A 17,831-nucleotide genomic window follows, 5' to 3' on the forward strand; every position below is an offset into this window, starting at 1 on the left:
CTGAGACATTTGTAGAAAAGTAGACAGGTCAAGAGGAGGGACAGAAGAATCTGAGCATTAGAGTGACGTGGTGGGAGTTACCAGGAAAGGCCCTACTAGGCAGAGGAAACTCAGGATGGCGTGAAGAGAAACCAATATGTGGACTACAGAGCAGCCAAGGGGAAGAATGGCCAAGGAGAACGACAGTGGGGAAAGAAGAAAGGGGCTGTGACACTAGGAGTTCAATGGTGAACAGAGGAAACGCTCATACAAAACACCTGGTGAATTCTCAAAAAACAGTGCAGAAAAAGAGAAACTATTTTTAATGTAGCCATTAGTGCTGAGGAAGACAGGGGAGAGGAAGAAAGAGCACCCTGGTAGGCTCTAAAAGCTTCATGGGAAAACAGGAAGTTAGGGGACTTCCCTGGTGGCTCAGATGGTAAAGAATCTGCCTGCAGTGCAGGAGACCCAGGTTTGATCCCTGGGTTGGGACAATCCCCTGGAGAAGAGAATGGCTATCCACTCCAGTATTCTTGCCTAGAGAATTCCATGGACAGAGGCGTCTAGTGGGCTACAGTCCATGGGGTCACCAAGAGTCGGACATGACTGAGTGACTCACACTTTGAAGTTAAAGACTGTGAGCACATACCCTCAAGAAGCTGGTGGCTCTAACAGAAGCAAGGTTTTTGCAGAAGAACCAGAGGACTGTGTAGTGGGGTGTATCAACACACCCCTAAGGAACAGGACTGTTGTGATTTGACTAACGTAGGACATAGCACTGGACCAGGAACAGAGTAACCTATGTTCTAGTCCCGGTCTGCTGCTGAACTGCCCTGCCGTTTCGGGGAAGTCATTTCACTTTTCCCCACTTAAGACTCTTCATCTAAAGTGAGGGGTTGGACCAAACCACTTGCAAGCAATCCTTTTTATTGTGATTCACTGAATCTAATGCAGGAAGTGCTTAAAAGTGTATTCCCAGATTCTCTGATTTAAAACTTTAACATATTGGATGCCCATCTATACTGACTTCATATTTCAGTTAACATTGACATCTCGGTTTCCTCCAGGTAAATGCTAAAGACAAGAGGCCAATAAAAGAAGACATACTCAGTAATGAAGTTACCAAATACATTAATGCATTTGAAAGCATAATGGTTTAAAATCATTTGTGAAGGGGAAAGCCACTTTTATTTCATTCCAAGATGAAAGCAAGTTTATTATAATGACTGACTTTGAAAAGAACGCAGGAATTCTCAAGTCTCTGTTCAATGTAGAACAAGGTCTTATGTAATAAATACAAAAACATTAACATTCTTTTAAAGTTGAACAATTCAGTGTTTAATGCTCCCATTTCTGAGTTCATTTGCAAACATATCTTTGACCATCCCGGGTTTATGTCTTTTTCTCTTCCTCTGATTTTTCAGTGTTTTAAAATTCAGGGTGTGTAGCTATGCAAAATGGCTGGATGTTTGTAGCTTTCTTAAATTGGTAATACAGATGGCTTTTCTAAACAATTAGAGGGAAATGAATGAAAACATTTCATTTCTGCCATTCTGAGCAGAAGAGGTGAAGGCTCCAGCAAGGTGAACAAGACCCCATCCAGGCGTTGAGGACTCCAGATTAGCATGGGATTTCTTCCCTGGCTTTTGTCTTCCTCTGGTCCTGCTCAGCCTGTGGGCTTCAGCAGGTGGTCCTACCCTGGAAAGCATCTGTGCACTCCAAGCTCCTAAAATGCAGGGGGAAGTGGGGGAACCTACAGTTGTAATTGGTTTGAGGCAATACCTATCTTTAAAAGGAGAGTGTGTCAGTTAAACCGTGTTTTTCATTCACCTAGGGAATTTGCTATTTAAAGGAGCCTTTCATCAGCTCCTCCTGTAGAACAAAGAACTCTTTAATAACACAAATGTCTCCCAATGGACAGGTTTTTATAAGCAAGGATTTCTAAATCTTGGGCTTCTTTAAAGGGGGACAAAGAAACTCCTGATTCTGAAACTCTCCTGCTAACATTATGTTGAACGTTCATTAACAAACCAGTGAGCTGGACAAACTGGCTTCTTCCAAGGTCATCTGTATTATTAAACTCAGAAGAAAAAAAAAAAAAGAGGGGCCCAAGCCCCACCCTTGATCCCTCAAAGAGACATTAGGAACAATTAAGGAGGACCTGATAATCTTCTTCAAGGGGACTAGGTTCATCTGAATGCTATTTGTTATCTGTTGTTGGGCTCTGACAGAAGGTGAGCTGGTGCCTTGACAACTGGGGCTGGCTAGGAAGGGCATTGAGTCGGGGCCCAGGTGAAAGAGTTGATGTAAAGGAGGTCTGAAAGCAGGATGGCTTTCATGAGCAGTTCCACATTAGGCAAGACAAATGGGCTGGACCTTTAGTCTATGCATCCAGGCTTCCCGATGGTTCAGCAGGTAAAGATTCTGCCTACAAATGCAGGAGATGCTGGTTTGATCCCTGGGTCAGGAAGACCCCCTGGAGGAGGAAATGGCACCCACTCCAGTATTCTTGCCTGAAAAATCCCATGGACAGAGAGGCCTGCCAGGCTATATAGTCCATGGGGTTGCAAAGAGTCAGGCACAACTAAGTATAGGCATGACCAGTCACTGGATACCCAGGAAAGAAGGCCTAATATTGAGTGAAGTGGCAACCTAAGGCTGACAGGAATTCCAGGAGGGCAACTCAGCCGAGAACTTCAGTTGCCGACTCTCCCAATATCTGGGGGAATGGCTGCTGTGCTCAGCCACTCAGTCATGTCCAACTCTTTTGCAACCCCATGGACTGAAGTCCACCAGGCTCCTCTGTCCATGGGATTTTCCAGGCAAGAATACAGGAGTGGATCACCATTTCCTTCTCCAAGGGGTCTTCCTGACCCAGGGATAGAACCCATGTCTCCAAGTCTCCTGCATTGCAGGTAGATTCTTTATCGCTTCCCAAAATGCACCTCAGTCCTAAAAGAAGACTGTGGCAGCCTACCACAGCATCCACTAGAGGAATTAACCCAGCTGCACTGGGTGGCCCCAGCAAAGGGTCAGCATCTACGCCATGGGACTCAGTTTGCAAGTGAGAACCCAGCAGTGAGAGATATTATATTGATCCTAATCAGATAGCAGAGAATGAGATGGCTGGATGGCATCATCAACTCAATGGACATGAATTTGAGCAAGCTCTGGGAGTTGGTGATGGACAGGGAAGCCTGGCATGCTACAGTCCATGGGGTTGCAGAGTCAGACACAACTGAGTGACTGAACTGAGCTGAACCAGATAGTACCTAGAAACCTATCCAGGTCAGCAGTGTCTTCTGAGAGGCAGAAATACAGGGCTCAAGATCTGGCGATTGGCAGAAAGGAAGGTCAGAGGCTTTCCTTCTGGATGGACTTTGGGGAGACCAGGCAGGGTACAGGATAAGAAATCAAGGCCAAAATAAGTACCAGTGCAGGGGGAGCATAGTTTCAGGTACTAAGGTACACCATAGGCAACCATCCTGATGTATGTTCATATGTTTTCTAATGTCTGGTGTGCCTGTATTTTAATTCTGCAAGTAGTATTGTGCATATATGTCATTAATTTCTTAGGCATTTCTCTTTTTAATTTTTTTTAATTTAAATTTATTTCTTTTAATTAGAGGCTAATTACTTTACAATATTGTACTGGTTTTGCCATGCATCAACATGAAGGCATTTCTCTTAACACCATGATTCTAAGATCCACACACACTGCTCCGTGTACCTTTACACACTTGCTCCTACCTGCCGACCCCTTAGGTAAGTGTGCACATTTCACCATTCCCTCAAGAAAATCTTTGTGAAGGTTTCCTTAAGTATCAGTGTGAGAACTTCTCTGGGATGTATACAGGAGTAGAACCACAGGGTTATTGGGACAATTGTCCACGTTGCTAAGAGCTTCTGGCTTCATGGGTAGAATCACAGAAGCATCAAACAGGAAAAGGATCGCCTCCAAAGGGAGTACATTGAGATGGTTATTAACAAATCATGGGCCACATGAACAAACATTTAAATACAGGATACAGACACGTGAATGCTTCGGAACTGCTGCCCTTGGAAAATGAATCAGGAAGGAATACATGACGTCACTAAAATAAAAATGTGTCTGTGGAGGAAACAGTTCGGGATTCATAGGCCCACCTTCCCCATATCACTTCATGCCAATACTTCTGTTGTGAAAAGCTTGGTGCACCTGTCTCACCCCATCTCTCCCTCCATCCTCTGACCCCAGGCCTCTTTTCTGGGGCCAGCCACATCCATAAAGCTACCTGCTGTTCACTCGGTGTCTCTTTTATGGACGGCACTCTGTTTTCACTCTCATCACTAGCCTTTCCTGCTCTGCAGCATCAACATCAACTCTACAAAATTTCATCTTGCACCAGGGCTGTTGCACAGTCACTGGGAGCAGCCAGTGATGATCTACAGCTTCTCTCACTTCTCTCCAACCCTTGCTCCTTACCCCTCATCCCTCCATCAATCAAACACTCAGGTGTCCTCCCTGGGTCAGCTCTGAGCCAAACTGCTCTCCTGGGAGCCACACGTGCTCCCTTTTGGAGGAGAAGGCTGCCTGCTAAGAGGCTTCAGCTTCTGAGCTGCATTTGCATGAATAAACAGCTCTGAAGGGTTCAGTTGAAGCTTTTATGTAAACACTCTCCAAAATATGTTCTGCACTGCATTATCCCCAGCAATAAAGATTCTGGAATCAGAATTTGGCTGTCAGTTTTATTGATGTTGCATGGGGTACAGTAGAATACAGCTTTCTCTTCTGGAAATTTATTGACTTGGCAGTGCAGAGAGCAATAAAACTGTGTTTTTAATCAGTAAGCCAAGCAGACATGATTCCAGAAGAAATATAGGAAGCAAACATGCCATCATAAGAAGATTTCTCCCTGTCCTGTCCCTGTTCTTCTCAGATGTTCTGTCAAATAAGTTTGGGTACTGAAGGATATGCTTGGTGGGACTGTCTTCAGGAATAAAATTAGAGGACCAAGTTTGGATTACTTGTTCTAGGTTGTAACACCTCTAAGAGATTGTTGAGTGCAAGTGTTTTTCTGCAATGAAATTTCTTTGCATTAGCTCCTAGAGAGGAATTACTGGTAAGCTGCTTTGCAGGAGGAATAGCAAGAGTGTAACATGCTTCTTCTCAAGAGAAGCGAGGGTCCAGTGCCTGTCCTTTCACTGTGCTCAGTGAGGAAGAGTGAGTGACCTGGCATATATCCGAAGGAAGTGAAATCACTACTCTTGGAGACATCTGCATCCCATATTCCTGGCAGCATTATTCATAATAGCCAAGATATAGGAACAACCTAAAGTTATTTGACAGATGAATGGACAGAGAAAATATGGTGTGTGTATATATATACCTTGTGTGTGTATATATATACACAACAGAATATTTTTCAGACATAACAAGAAGGAAGTTTGCCATTTGCAGCAACATGGATGAAACTGGAAAGCATTATGCTAAGTGAAATAAGCTAGAGAAAGACAAATGCTACATGGTATTATTTCTCTCTGAAATCTAGGGGGAAAAAAACAATTTCATAGAAACAGAGAATAGAAATGGTGGTCACCAGTGACCACGGGCAAGGGAAAATGAAGATACAAGTCAAAGGGTACAAACGTTCAGTTATAAGAAGAATAGGTTCTGAGGATCTAATGTACCGCAAGGCGGCTATAGTTAAGAATAGGTGGCTATTCAAAAGAGACACAGATGTAAAGAACAGTCTTTTGGACTCTGTGGGAGAAGGTGAGGGTGGGATGATGTGAGAAAATAACATTGAAACATGTATATTATCATATGTGAAACAGATCGCCAGTCCAGGTTCGATGCATGAGACAGGGTGCTCAGGGCTGGTGCACTGGGATGACCCTGAGGGATGGGATGGGGAGGGAGGTGGGAGGGGGTTTCAGGATGGGGAACACATGTACACCCGTGGTGGATTCATGTCAATGTATGGCAAAGACCACCACAATATTGTAAAGTAATTAGCCTCCAATTAAATTAATAAAAAAAAAAGAATAGGTGGCTATTGTGTATTTGAAAAGTTGCTGAGCTGAATACTCTTACCACACACACACACTCACACATACATGTTAACTGAGATGTGACCGATGTGTTGAGGTGACAGGATGTGTTCATTATCTTGATATCGGTAGTCATTCCACAATGTGTGTATATATCTAATTTGCATATATCTAATTATCATGTTGTACCCTTTAAATATATACAATTATATTTGTCAATTATCCCTCAATAAAGTTGGGAAAAAAGAAGAGAGAGTGGGGTTAGGAGCCATATACTTCAGCCCATATCGCACAGTGGGAAGAACATTTGGACTCTGTCAGCTTGGTCGTGTCACCTGGTCCAGGTTACTGAATTTCTTCGGATCAAGTTTCTTCGGCTATTGAAGGGAAATACCTGCCTCACACCATTGTTAAGTGGATAAAATAAGGTTAGAAGTGGGTGTGCATAGTTTACACAGCATGTTACAAGTCCCAGGAGCAAGTCCTTTCTGGAACTGTAAGACATCTCACTGATTCTTACCTGCTCGTCATGGAGGAGGTGTGCTCTCCCAGCAGGTAAGCCAGGCTCTGCTGCATACACAGAAAAGCAAGGCAGCATCTCCACTTCTGTTCTCCATACTCTCAATACTCACTTCCCTCCTGAAATGCCTGGTCCACTCCCCGCCTCTCTTCCAGTCCCTGGGCCAAATCCTTCAATCAGTGTAGATGCTTGATAAATTCCGGTTAACCTTCATCTCTGCCTTGCAGATGCTTTCTCCTGAGTTATCTTAACCCAGGCTCCTTTATCACTCGTACGTTGTCCTATTCTGGTTTTGCTCTCGCTGAGTGGTCACTCTTTTCTCAACTTTTTGTAATGCGTAACTTTGATCTCAATTCAAGAACACTCAGATTGTTCTTCTGGATATAAGTAAGAGCCTGAAGGAGTCTCTTTAGATGTTTCCCTCAAATGGCATGAGATTAAATGGCATTAAATCAAAATGGCATTTGATTAACCATAGGAGCAAAGTGGTCTGGTTGAGATAGTATTAAAATGGGCTGCCTGGGGAAGATGGTATAGAGCGAAATAGGAGCATGCTGTTAGTGAATCTTCCCTTCTCCTACCTGCCTGGTTTTCAATTGTATTTTCACCATCCATTTCTCCACTCTACCCAAGACAGCTTCTTTTCTATCCTCCCAACAAGCCTATATGTCCACTCTTAAACTATGTGTTAACTGCTTACTTGGTACCAAGCCCGATTCTTTATACAGGTTATCTTGATTAATTTTCACAATGACCCTGTGAAATAGGAATTATTATTTCAATTTTATAGACAAAGGACCTGAAATAGAGGATCTAAATAGTATGCTTAGGGTCTTGTAGCCAGGTAGTAGAAGAGTGGAGATTTGACCCTGGGTGCATCTGATCCCAAGGTTCACTATCTTAACCACAAAATTACACACTTTTTGATAAAGACCAAGAATTAGTCATGGCACATTTCTTTATTGATAGAAGTTAGAATTTTCGACCTGAATCTAGCTATTGGGAACTCTGCGATCACACACATACACACACATTTCATTCATGAACTTAAAAGGCACCGAATCTTAAATCTTAAACTCTTGGCTTTCCTTTTTTCTTTTCTAGATCACTCACCTATCTCTCTATCAAAGTAATCCCATCTCAAGCTTTCAGAGGACTTAATGAGGTCATAAAAATGTAAGTAAGATACTGCATATCAAAAAACATTCATAATTGAAATAAAATTTTTTCTCAGAGAACACATAGTTGAAAAGTGGTAATTTTTCTAGGAGAGAAACTGTGTTTAGGAAACCCTAGTATTTTTATCTTTAAAATACAAATAATATCCAGGGACCTTTGAAGAAAAGGGATGATTTTCAAGAGTCATTAAAATTCAGATAATTAACCTTGTCTCAACAAACTGAATGCATTTTGATAGGTGATGATAAACTACTCCAATAAAAAAAAAAAAAGATTCCAATCATAAAAAACTCCCTCTGCTAGAGCGGCTGTTTCCTCATGTCACATTTTTAGATAACACCCGCATAGAAGAAAATGTGTTGAAAGTTTATTGTGCATCAGAAGACTATCTTTGTATCCAAATAATAAGTATATAACAAATACAGTATTTGTATCTATATTGATAAAAGGCGTTTATCAAAAGTGTAAAGCAGCCTGACAATGCAATGTGCTCTCAGTGCAATGTGTAACTTCAATCCTATGTTCGTGGGTCAGCTTCTAGGACACAAAAGCCCATATATGGAAAGGGAGTATGGAGTCCAGTATTCCAGCATCCTCCTTAATGTCAGTCTGAGTCACAGGACCTCAGAGGCCATTTAGATGCTTCCAGAGAGCATCTTAACAATTTTCAAGGCTTTGAAAACAGATCTGCATCTCTGAAGATGCTACATCATCAGTCCTGGTTCTTCGGGGGAATCTCTGACTGCTCTTAGGGTATTAGCAAGCAATCAGATCAGATCAGATCAGTCGCTCAGTCGTGTCCGACTCTTTGTGATCCCATGAATCGCAGCATGCCAGGCCTCCCTGTCCATCACCAACTCCCAGAGTTCACTGAGACTCACGTCCATAGGAACATTAAAAATAATTTGTTAAGAATTAGTGCGTATTATAGGAAATTCATTGCAGGTTACAGAAATGTCAGTTTGCCTGAGGCTAACCTTTACTCTTCTGCTCTCAAGAATTTTAAATGTTGAGTTTTGAAAACTTTGAATGCATTAAGACCTCCTAGTGAGAAAAGCAGCCACAGTTAAATAAGCAAAACTATTAGGTAGGAATAAGATGAATCAGCCTAGAACTATCCACTACTGTGTTTTCATAAAAGATCTTAACTGCCTTAGACTCAGCCTTCCTGTGGGCTAAAGCTCATCAAGTCTGAAACCTTCAGTGAATGTTAACCTTAGAATTTGAGACTCTTTTCTCAGCTGGCAGCAAATGATAGCTTATATGGGGATTTTAGGGTAACATTGACATTACCCACATGCTTGGGGGTGATATATGGCAAAGTTGGTTCCTTTACTTTTGTGTTTCTTTTTTAAAAAAATTAATTCATTCACATATCTACTCATTCATTGATACCCTAAATGCCAGACTATACGAAGCCACTAGGGATTCAGGAGTGACTAGGACATAGTCTCTGTCCTTAGTTTGCTGACAAAGTGAGGAAAATGGTCATATACAAATAGACAGTCACAACCCAATAAGGACACTTCATGCAGGAGTTGACCACTCTGCAGCTGCCTCAGAAGAGGATTTGGGAGAGGGGTAAAGAGTCAAGAAACCAGGAATCCTAACCCAAATTAAAACCTCACTAGAGTGATGGAGTTGGGAACCCAGACATTTTGATCCTGATCCCGAATCTTCTTATAAGCACTATTTGCCTCTCCTCTCAGAATTTTAATGCCCAAAGCTATAAAACAAGGGAATCCAACTGGATTTCCCCAGAGGACATGTCTACTTCCAACAATCTGTAACTCTGAGTCCACAGATAAATAAGCAAAACGGTCACATTAACGGGAAATACTGAAACTTGCATTTCAACTGCATCTGGGTTGTAGGTGCCCATTCGGGCTCCTAGAGGGAGGTGTGAGCACGTTATGATGTGAGGACAACTTAAGGCATCCCTATTCTTTTTTAAAGGGACACACCCCTACCCATTGTTGGGTCATGCATACAACTTATTATCATGCAGAAACAATCATTTATTTCATGCTTCTTTTTCCTTTTTTTTTTTTTTCTCTCTCTCCCTAGTGAAATCTCTCAGAGTGATTCCCTGGAAAAGATAGAAGCTAATGCCTTTGACAACCTCCTCAATTTGTCTGAAATGTAAGCATCAGCTAACAGATAGTTTATTGCTGTACACTATTACCCTCACTGGCTGGAGCCCACTCAGTATTTGTATTCAAGCATCCATAGCTAGGAATGCAAGAGGAAAAGACTGCAGCAATTACTAGGTCTGGGCAGGCACCAATTTCTGTCACTGCAGTGTCCTGCAGGTTGCCATGGTGACAACTGCTTCTCCCTGGGAGCTGTATAAATTCTGAAACTTCACAACACAAAGTTGGAAATTAAAATTGACATTGTGGAGTCCTGCCAAGTAGCTCTTACCTTGGAAGGAAGGGTATGGAGTCCTTGAGGTGGTGGAATATTTAGAAAGGAGCTTAGAGTCTTCCCTGGTGGCTCAGAGGATAAAGTGTCTGCCTGCAATTCAGGAGACCCGGGTTCAATCCCTGGGTTGGGAAGATCCCCTGGAGAAGGAAATGGCAACCCACTCTAATATTCTTGCCTGGAGAATCCCATGGACAAAGGAGCCTGGCGGGCTATAGTCCACGGGGTCGCAAAGAGTCGGACACGACTGAGCAACTTCACTTTCACTTTCACTTTCACTTAGAGATCATGAATTAGTTCACTGGGGACTATTTGGACATATTCACTTATTTAGTAAATGGTTCTTAGAAACCTACCATGTAAAAGTGTTTGACACGTGTATGTTGGATTTGTTGTTGTGACATTTTTGAACTGATTCTTAATAATAATCCTTTCCAAATTATCATTTTCTTCCAATTTACAAAAAAGGGGGAATGGGAGAAGACTAGCTTGATTCAATTTTCAGATGTCACACAGCAAGTTAGCGCCAGAGTTAATAAGACTAGAAATCAGGTCATGTGACTCCTAAACCAGGCTTCTTACTGCTGCCCAGTTTGACCCAAATCTGAACTTCTACAAGCTGCATCAGCAGAGGAGTTTCCAAAGTTAAGGAAGCAGAAAAGATATTAGCAACAAATATATTTTGAGCACTCGTTCTCAGCCTTTATTTCCTCTAGGTTGTGTCATTTAATCCTTGCAGCTGCCCTGCAAAGTGGGGTAATTATCCCTTTTGTTCACAGGAAGGAATGGAGGCTCAGAAGGGTCGGTAACTTGACCAAAGTGGCACCTTCGACAATGCCAGGGCTGGAATTCAACCCCAGCCCATGTCTTCAAAGCTTGTGTATTTTCCACTGTACCACAAGGCCCCCCTATGAATGGTCCAATTAGCAATCATCTAGAGAGGATAATGAATTAATAAGTATGTGGGTACACATGTCCAACTAAGGGTCAAATGATCCTGGAATACAGAGGAGGTAAAATTTACATCTCCCCCAAGAGATGACAGTGTAACCAGGGAAGTAAGACTAATTCACCAAACAGAGGGAAATCCAAAATAACAGGTATTTAAGTGCAAAAGGTATAGTCTGGACTTCGCTGGGAAGTAGAATTTCATGGTGGGAGTGGGGTAGGGGAAGGTCATTTCTGTTACATCATTTCCATTACCAGTCCTACCTGGACCTGGAAATCTGAAAATCTGTAGTTTTTTTTTTTCTTTTTTTTTTTAATTTTATTTTATTTTTAAACTTTACATAATTGTATTAGTTTTGCCAAATATCAAAATGAATCCGCCACAGGTATACATGTGTTCCCCATCCTGAACCCTCCTCCCTCCTCCCTCCCCATACCATCCCTTTGGGTCGTCCCAGTGCACTAGCCCCAAGCATCCATTTTAACAGACTTCCCAAGCAATGTTGAACCACAGCAGCTTGAGATAAATAAAACTGCTCATGATGTAAAGCAGTTTTATTTAATAGATAAAGATATCTATCTTTATATAGATGTAAAGATAAATTATCAATTTATAGATAGATAAAGTATCAATTTATTAATACAGAAAGAAAAATAAAGTGCTCTAAGGAAAGGAAGGCCCTGAGACTAGAATGTCAGCTCCCCACAGCTCTCTTTGCCTTGTTTACAGCTGGATCTCCAGCACCTAGAACAGTGCCTGGTACATGGAGGTATTCAATAAATGTTTGTTCAATGAATGGATGGATGAGTGGTCAGATTCCAAAAGAGTCTTAAGAAACAGAAGTTCTTTCCATCCTACCCACCTAATGTCTTATATGGCCCAAGACTGCTTGACTTAGTTGTTGTAAAGTTAATTTCAACAAAAAGTCCCTCACCTCTAAAGAATCAAAGGGATGTAAAGGACAGAAGTCGACACCATGATGGGAAACTATAGTAAGGTGGAATACACGCTAGACTTGGATTTGGAAAAGCTGTGTTCACCTCCAAGCTCTGCTACTTCTCAGTTCTGTGATTAGAGACCAGTCATTCAGCGTCCTGATTTCATCCACTGTTGTCAACACTGGAAGGCTCACTGTGAACCAGACGCGCACATTCACCGTTCAAAACCCACTCTATGAGGAAGTCAGGCTTCAGGTGATGCATCCAAGGTCATACGACTAGTAACACCAGCCTGTTAAACCAAGCTGACACCGGAGTCCATCCACCTAACCAATACTCTAGATTTTCTCTACAGAACAAGAGGAATTATCATTTCCTTCCGTGGCTGTTGCCTGGGTTTAAAAAGCCAGAGACATTTACTGACCTTTTATTGAATCCATAGTAGACAGTAAATGTAGCTGCTTTTCAAAGTCACTGGGGAACTAGGAGGAAAGGCATTAATACCACTGCAGTGCTGTGCTTTTCCATTTTGCCAAGCCCTGCCTTGTGCATTATCTCTACCTGCTATGTTACTCCCTACCAACCTGTGAGGCAGAGGAAGTGCTATTATTATTCTAATTTTACAGTAGGGAGCACTAGGTCAGGGACGTTAGAAGGCCTGGCATCATCACACAACCAGTTATCTATAGAATGGATGTAATAACCCCCAAATGCAAGCCCCTAGCATCAGCCCTGGGCTATTCCAAAGGCTGAGTGCCCATCTGAATAACCGGTCAGTGTGACTGCCAGCCACTACGAAGATGACCAGTTTGTCTCCAAGAGCAAACAGCCAATTCATTCATTTCTCTTGAGAGTGAAATTGCCCGTCACCCCCAGTGTGCTGGCTCCATGGTTGGGCAGGATCTAGCTGGCCAGGAGCCCTGGATGTTGGTTATTACTCGGGGGCAGGAAGGAGAGCAGGCAGAATGGAACAGACTCCCAGCTATAATGCTTACACTTATCTCAGCAAGATGTTGAAAGCAGAACTCCTGGCAGTAGCCGGCGGGCTCTCATCGTCCCGTTTCTACCCCGAGGGTCTCGGGAGCACCCCTCAAGCACAAGAAAGTCACTTGATTTTCTTGGTGCCATTTTCAGCCAGCACCCTCTGGTGACCACGGCCTTGTGCAGTCCAAATAAAGCACATCTATTAAACTGCTGCCTGTTTTTCCATTTCTCTTTACAGACTGATCCAGAACACTAAAAACCTGGTGCACATTGAGGCTGGAGCGTTTACAAATCTCCCTCGGTTAAAATACCTGTGAGGAATTTTCCTTTTTAAGCAATAGGGGCAGGGGATGTGGGCATCTGATGAAAACTTAAACAGTTAAAAGGTTGGGAAGAATTTTTAAACCACATACTTAGCATTATTTGCATGTCTGTCTTCAGCTTTCTGATTAAAAGCTAATCAGCACTTCCTATTAACCACTATGCTGGGTGCTTTTGAATACATGTAAGTGGTTCCCGACGTTTTCTTTGTCCCAAACCTCCAAGAAGGATATCACCCCCTTGCAATGATTTTCAAAGTGATGGTGGGCATAGGGCAGGGAGGTCAGGACACTTTAAAAAGGGTAAGTCGGACTCTCTAAGGTGAGGTGGTGATATAGACAGGGCACAGGTGAAAGTGGAGAGGCAGTTCTGATTTGACCCCCATCCATGGTTAAAAATTCCTGACCTCATTTCCCTCATGTGTTCATTCATTCACTCAGCGAATTTTAAAGTATTGCCTTGAGTAGGCCTTGTGCCATAGAAACCAAACCATTATTTTCTATTTCCCATTAAACCTTATTAAGCCCACTAGTTAGCATTACAAGTTGACTACCACTGTAGCCTAGCAGATTCATCACCTTGCCAGCAAAACAAGAATCCCTGTAACGGGATACAAATCTATAAACTAGTCACCCTGGATCTTTTCACATATCAAGTAATCATTTATTCACAGACAAAAAAATGAACATTTAACCCTCTGATATAGATGTCCATTCTCTCTTCCTCCTGATGAATTAAATTTCATAAAATCCCCAAAGGAAGCAAAGTCCACCACCTCTAGCAGCCCTGCCCTGGGCCACGAGCATAGCCCCTTTGGCTGCTCTAACTCTGGATGACAATTCCTAACTCAAGTGTACTGCTTTTCCAGACCTCCAAGGGATCTACAGGATGCATAAGCATCTGCAGTATCAAATACATTGGAAAAACATAAGAAAATCCCCAAACCAAATTTGACCACTGCAGCCCCTTGTTATCTAAGAATCACTGCTTTTATTAAACAGCATCTTCACCCCTAAAATACAATATTCCCCCAACCCAGTACACACTGCAGTCCAAGCCCACACTGCCTTCACCAGTCACAGAGAGGACAAGGATTCCATGTGATCTGGGGTAACAGGTAGGGAGGAGAACCAGAGAGAGCCAAAAGAGAAACCTGGACTCCTTTCTTCATCACCAGAGTGCTGGGCAGTTCAGTTCAGCTGTCCACAATCCATGACTGGTGAATTTAAAACTCGGCTGGGAAGATCCAGACGCTGGACTCCTCTCAAGGAGTCCCATTCTTGTGTAATAAAATATCCTTCAATCTAACCTATCAGTGAAGTCTCACTCCTCTTTGAAGGCTAAGTAAAAGGTGGGAGGAAAAGAGGAAGAGCCTTGAGTAGCTCCAAAACCAAAAGAATGTTCCTTGATCAGTGAAATACAGGGAAGAACTCCCTGAATTGTAAGGTAGCTAAATAAAGGGAGATTTTTAATAATGAGGATATGATTTCTCACATGGAGATTAATCTTCCTGAAGTGTTTGAGTTAAAACCTGTTCTAAAGTGAGAGATGCTTTCTAGAACCATTAAGAACACAGAATACACTAATTAGCAAAAGGAAATGGAACGCAATACAATAGGAAACTGCAATTGATGCAATAGGAAAAAGACAAGCTGGAAATACAAATGCAAATGAGAAAGACAGAAGAGTTTGGCCCCATCCCTTAGATCTCTAAAAGGAGCAACTTCCCCCATAGTGTTAGGGGCTTTTAATTCTGATCCTCAACAGCCAGAAGTGTTACTGAGAGAGCCAAACTCCACATTTTAGTGAAAAGAGTTATCTGCATAGTGTCTTTCTACTGTTTTTATCTTTATTCCTTAGTAACAATCCCCTATACTCACTCTGCCCACATTCCCATCCTGCCCCAAATCACAGAAGCATCTGTAATACAGGCATCCACAAGCTTCCAGATGTTACGAAGATCTTCTCCTCTGAATTTAATTTCATTCTGTAAGTACCAGGCTGATTGCTATGCATAAGAGTTTCCTATTTGCAGCTGAAATTTAGAAAGTAAATATTTCTCATTTCATTCCTCAAGGGAAATTTGTGATAACTTACACATAACCACCATACCAAGAAATGCTTTTCAAGGGATGAATAACGAATCCATAACGCTGTAAGTAAATGCGCAAATTCAGGCCCTGCCATGCAGCTCCTACTATTCCCACTTCTAGCTTGAGGTGGGCTCTTTCTTATCTTTCATCACGTTCCTAACTCACTGCTGACATTCTTTCTGACCTAAAATGCCAAGGGTGAGAGGAGTCATGTGGGATGGCAGCTAGGTCATCTGTTCCTGTGACAGCCAACCAACCCATTAAGTTCAAAATTAATCAAATAGGCCCTGAGGATTTACAGTGACCGAATTTCCAGCTGATGAAATTGTTCACTACATCGATGGACTGCTTTGAAGCTAAAAACAGACAGCCTGGAGAGCAGTGACTGCCCTGGTAACAAGAGAGCACAAAAATTTCAAGTTTCAACCGAGAAGAGGTTGGAAGGATATTCTTCAAGTAGGTAGAGTAGCTGATCAAAGGACCCTGCTCCTTCTCTCTCTCTCTCTCAGTTATTTTTCACCTTCTCCTTGGAACCTGCTTACTTTGTTTCTGAAGGAACACCAACTATGCCCATTCCCTACATCCTTTCATACTTGAAAATAATGTCTTCTCATCTGGCAGTCACTCATCAGGGTACCAGGCACACAAGCCAATCCCTTCCATGCTCTTTCGTAAGGCCTCACTACTAAATATATGGTCCATGGACAAGCATCTATAGTGTCTTCTGAGAGCTGGTAAGAAACGCAGATTCTCAGGCTCATCCCAGACGCACCGACTCAGAATCTGCATTTTAATAGATTCGAAGTGATTCACATCACATTAAAGTTCGAGCTAAGATAACCCAACTTATTCTCTTCACTGTACACCTGCCTGACTTCCTTCCCGTTAGATCCCTGCCCTCTTCACATGAACCACCTTCCTTGGCTCCACCATTCAGAGGCAGAATCCTGGACACCATGTCTCATTTATCTCCAAAGCCCGGTGACCCGTGTTCAATTCTGCTCCCACATCCACATCTTCTCACTCATTCTGCTTCGGTTACATTCCATGGCAGGATCATGATAAGACAATCAATGACCTTAAATGTCCTTAAAGAAAGAGAGAGCATGTGCTGATGATGCAGAGATGAGGAGCTAGTTGTGAAACAAGAGAAGAGACCATCTCAGAGGATTGTCTTTTATACAATGGATTCTAGAAATTGCTATCAATGGTGCACTGCATTTGATTAGTAATTTTACTGTCAGATCAGATCAGATCAGTTGCTCAGTCATGTCTGACTCTTTGTGACCCCATGAATCGCAGCACGCCAGGCCTCCCTGTCCATCACCAACTCCCGGAGTTCACTCAGACTCACGTCCATCGAGTCAGTGATGCCATCCAGCCATCTCATCCTGTCGTCCCCTTCTCCTCTTGCCCCCAATCCCTCCCAGCATCAGAGTCTTTTCCAATGAGTCACCTCTTCACATGAGGTGGCCAAAGTACTGGAGTTCCAGCTTTAGCATCATTCCTTCCAAAGAAATCCCAGGGCTGATCTCCTTTAGAATGGACTGGTTGGATCTCCTTGCAGTCCAAGGGACTCTCAAGAGTCTTCTCCAACACCACAGTTCAAAAGCATCAATTCTTCAGTGCTCAGCCTTTTTCACAGTCCAACTCTCACATCCATACATGACCACAGGAAAAACCATAGCCTTGACTAGATGGACCTTTGTTGGCAAAGTAATGTCTCTGCTTTTGTTTTGTTTTTTTTTTTAATTTTATTTTATTTTTAAACTTTACAATATTGTATTGGTTTTTCCAAATATCGAAATGAATCCGCCACAGGTATACATGTGTTCCCCATCCTGAACCCTCCTCCCTCCTCCCTCCCCATACCATCCCTCTGGGTCGTCCCAGTGCACCAGCCCCAAGCATCCAGTATTGTGCATCGAACCTGGACTGGCGACTCATTTCATATATGATATTATACATGTTTCAATGCCATTCTCCCAAATCTTCCCACCCTGTCCCTCTCCTGTCTCTGCTTTTGAATATGCTATCTAGGTTGGTCATAATTTTCCTTCCAAGGAGTAAGCATCTTTAATTTCATGGCTGCAGTCATCATCTGCAGTGATTTTGGAGCCCAAAAAACTAAAGTCTGACACTGTTTCCACTGTTTCCCCATCTATTTGCCATGAAGTGATGGGACTGGATGCCATGATCGTTTTCTGAATGTTGAGCTTTAAGCCAACTTTTTCACTCTCCACTTTCACTTTCATCAAGAGGCTTTTTAGTTCCTCTTCACTTTCTGCCATAAGGGTGGTGTCATCTGCATATCTGAGGTTATTGATATTTCTCCCGGCAATCTTGATTCCAGCTTGTGTTTCTTCCAGTCCAATGTTTCTCATGATGTACTCTGCATATAAGTTAAATAA

General features: G+C 42.5%; 1 protein-coding gene across 1 annotated transcript in view; it reads left to right on the top strand.

Annotated features, from left to right (window-relative positions):
* LHCGR (luteinizing hormone/choriogonadotropin receptor) overlaps positions 1-17,831 on the top strand; it is a 62,226-nt gene that overhangs the window by 13,204 nt on the left and 31,191 nt on the right. The window contains exons 2-6 of the mRNA XM_070379606.1: positions 7,637-7,708; positions 9,779-9,853; positions 13,245-13,319; positions 15,242-15,316; positions 15,405-15,482. Coding sequence (XP_070235707.1) covers positions 7,637-7,708; positions 9,779-9,853; positions 13,245-13,319; positions 15,242-15,316; positions 15,405-15,482 — 375 coding nt within the window. The remainder of the gene's footprint in view (positions 1-7,636; positions 7,709-9,778; positions 9,854-13,244; positions 13,320-15,241; positions 15,317-15,404; positions 15,483-17,831) is intronic.

Source organism: Bos mutus, chromosome 11, assembly GCF_027580195.1.
Source record: "Bos mutus isolate GX-2022 chromosome 11, NWIPB_WYAK_1.1, whole genome shotgun sequence".
In the NCBI taxonomy this organism is placed as follows: Eukaryota; Metazoa; Chordata; class Mammalia; order Artiodactyla; family Bovidae; genus Bos; species Bos mutus.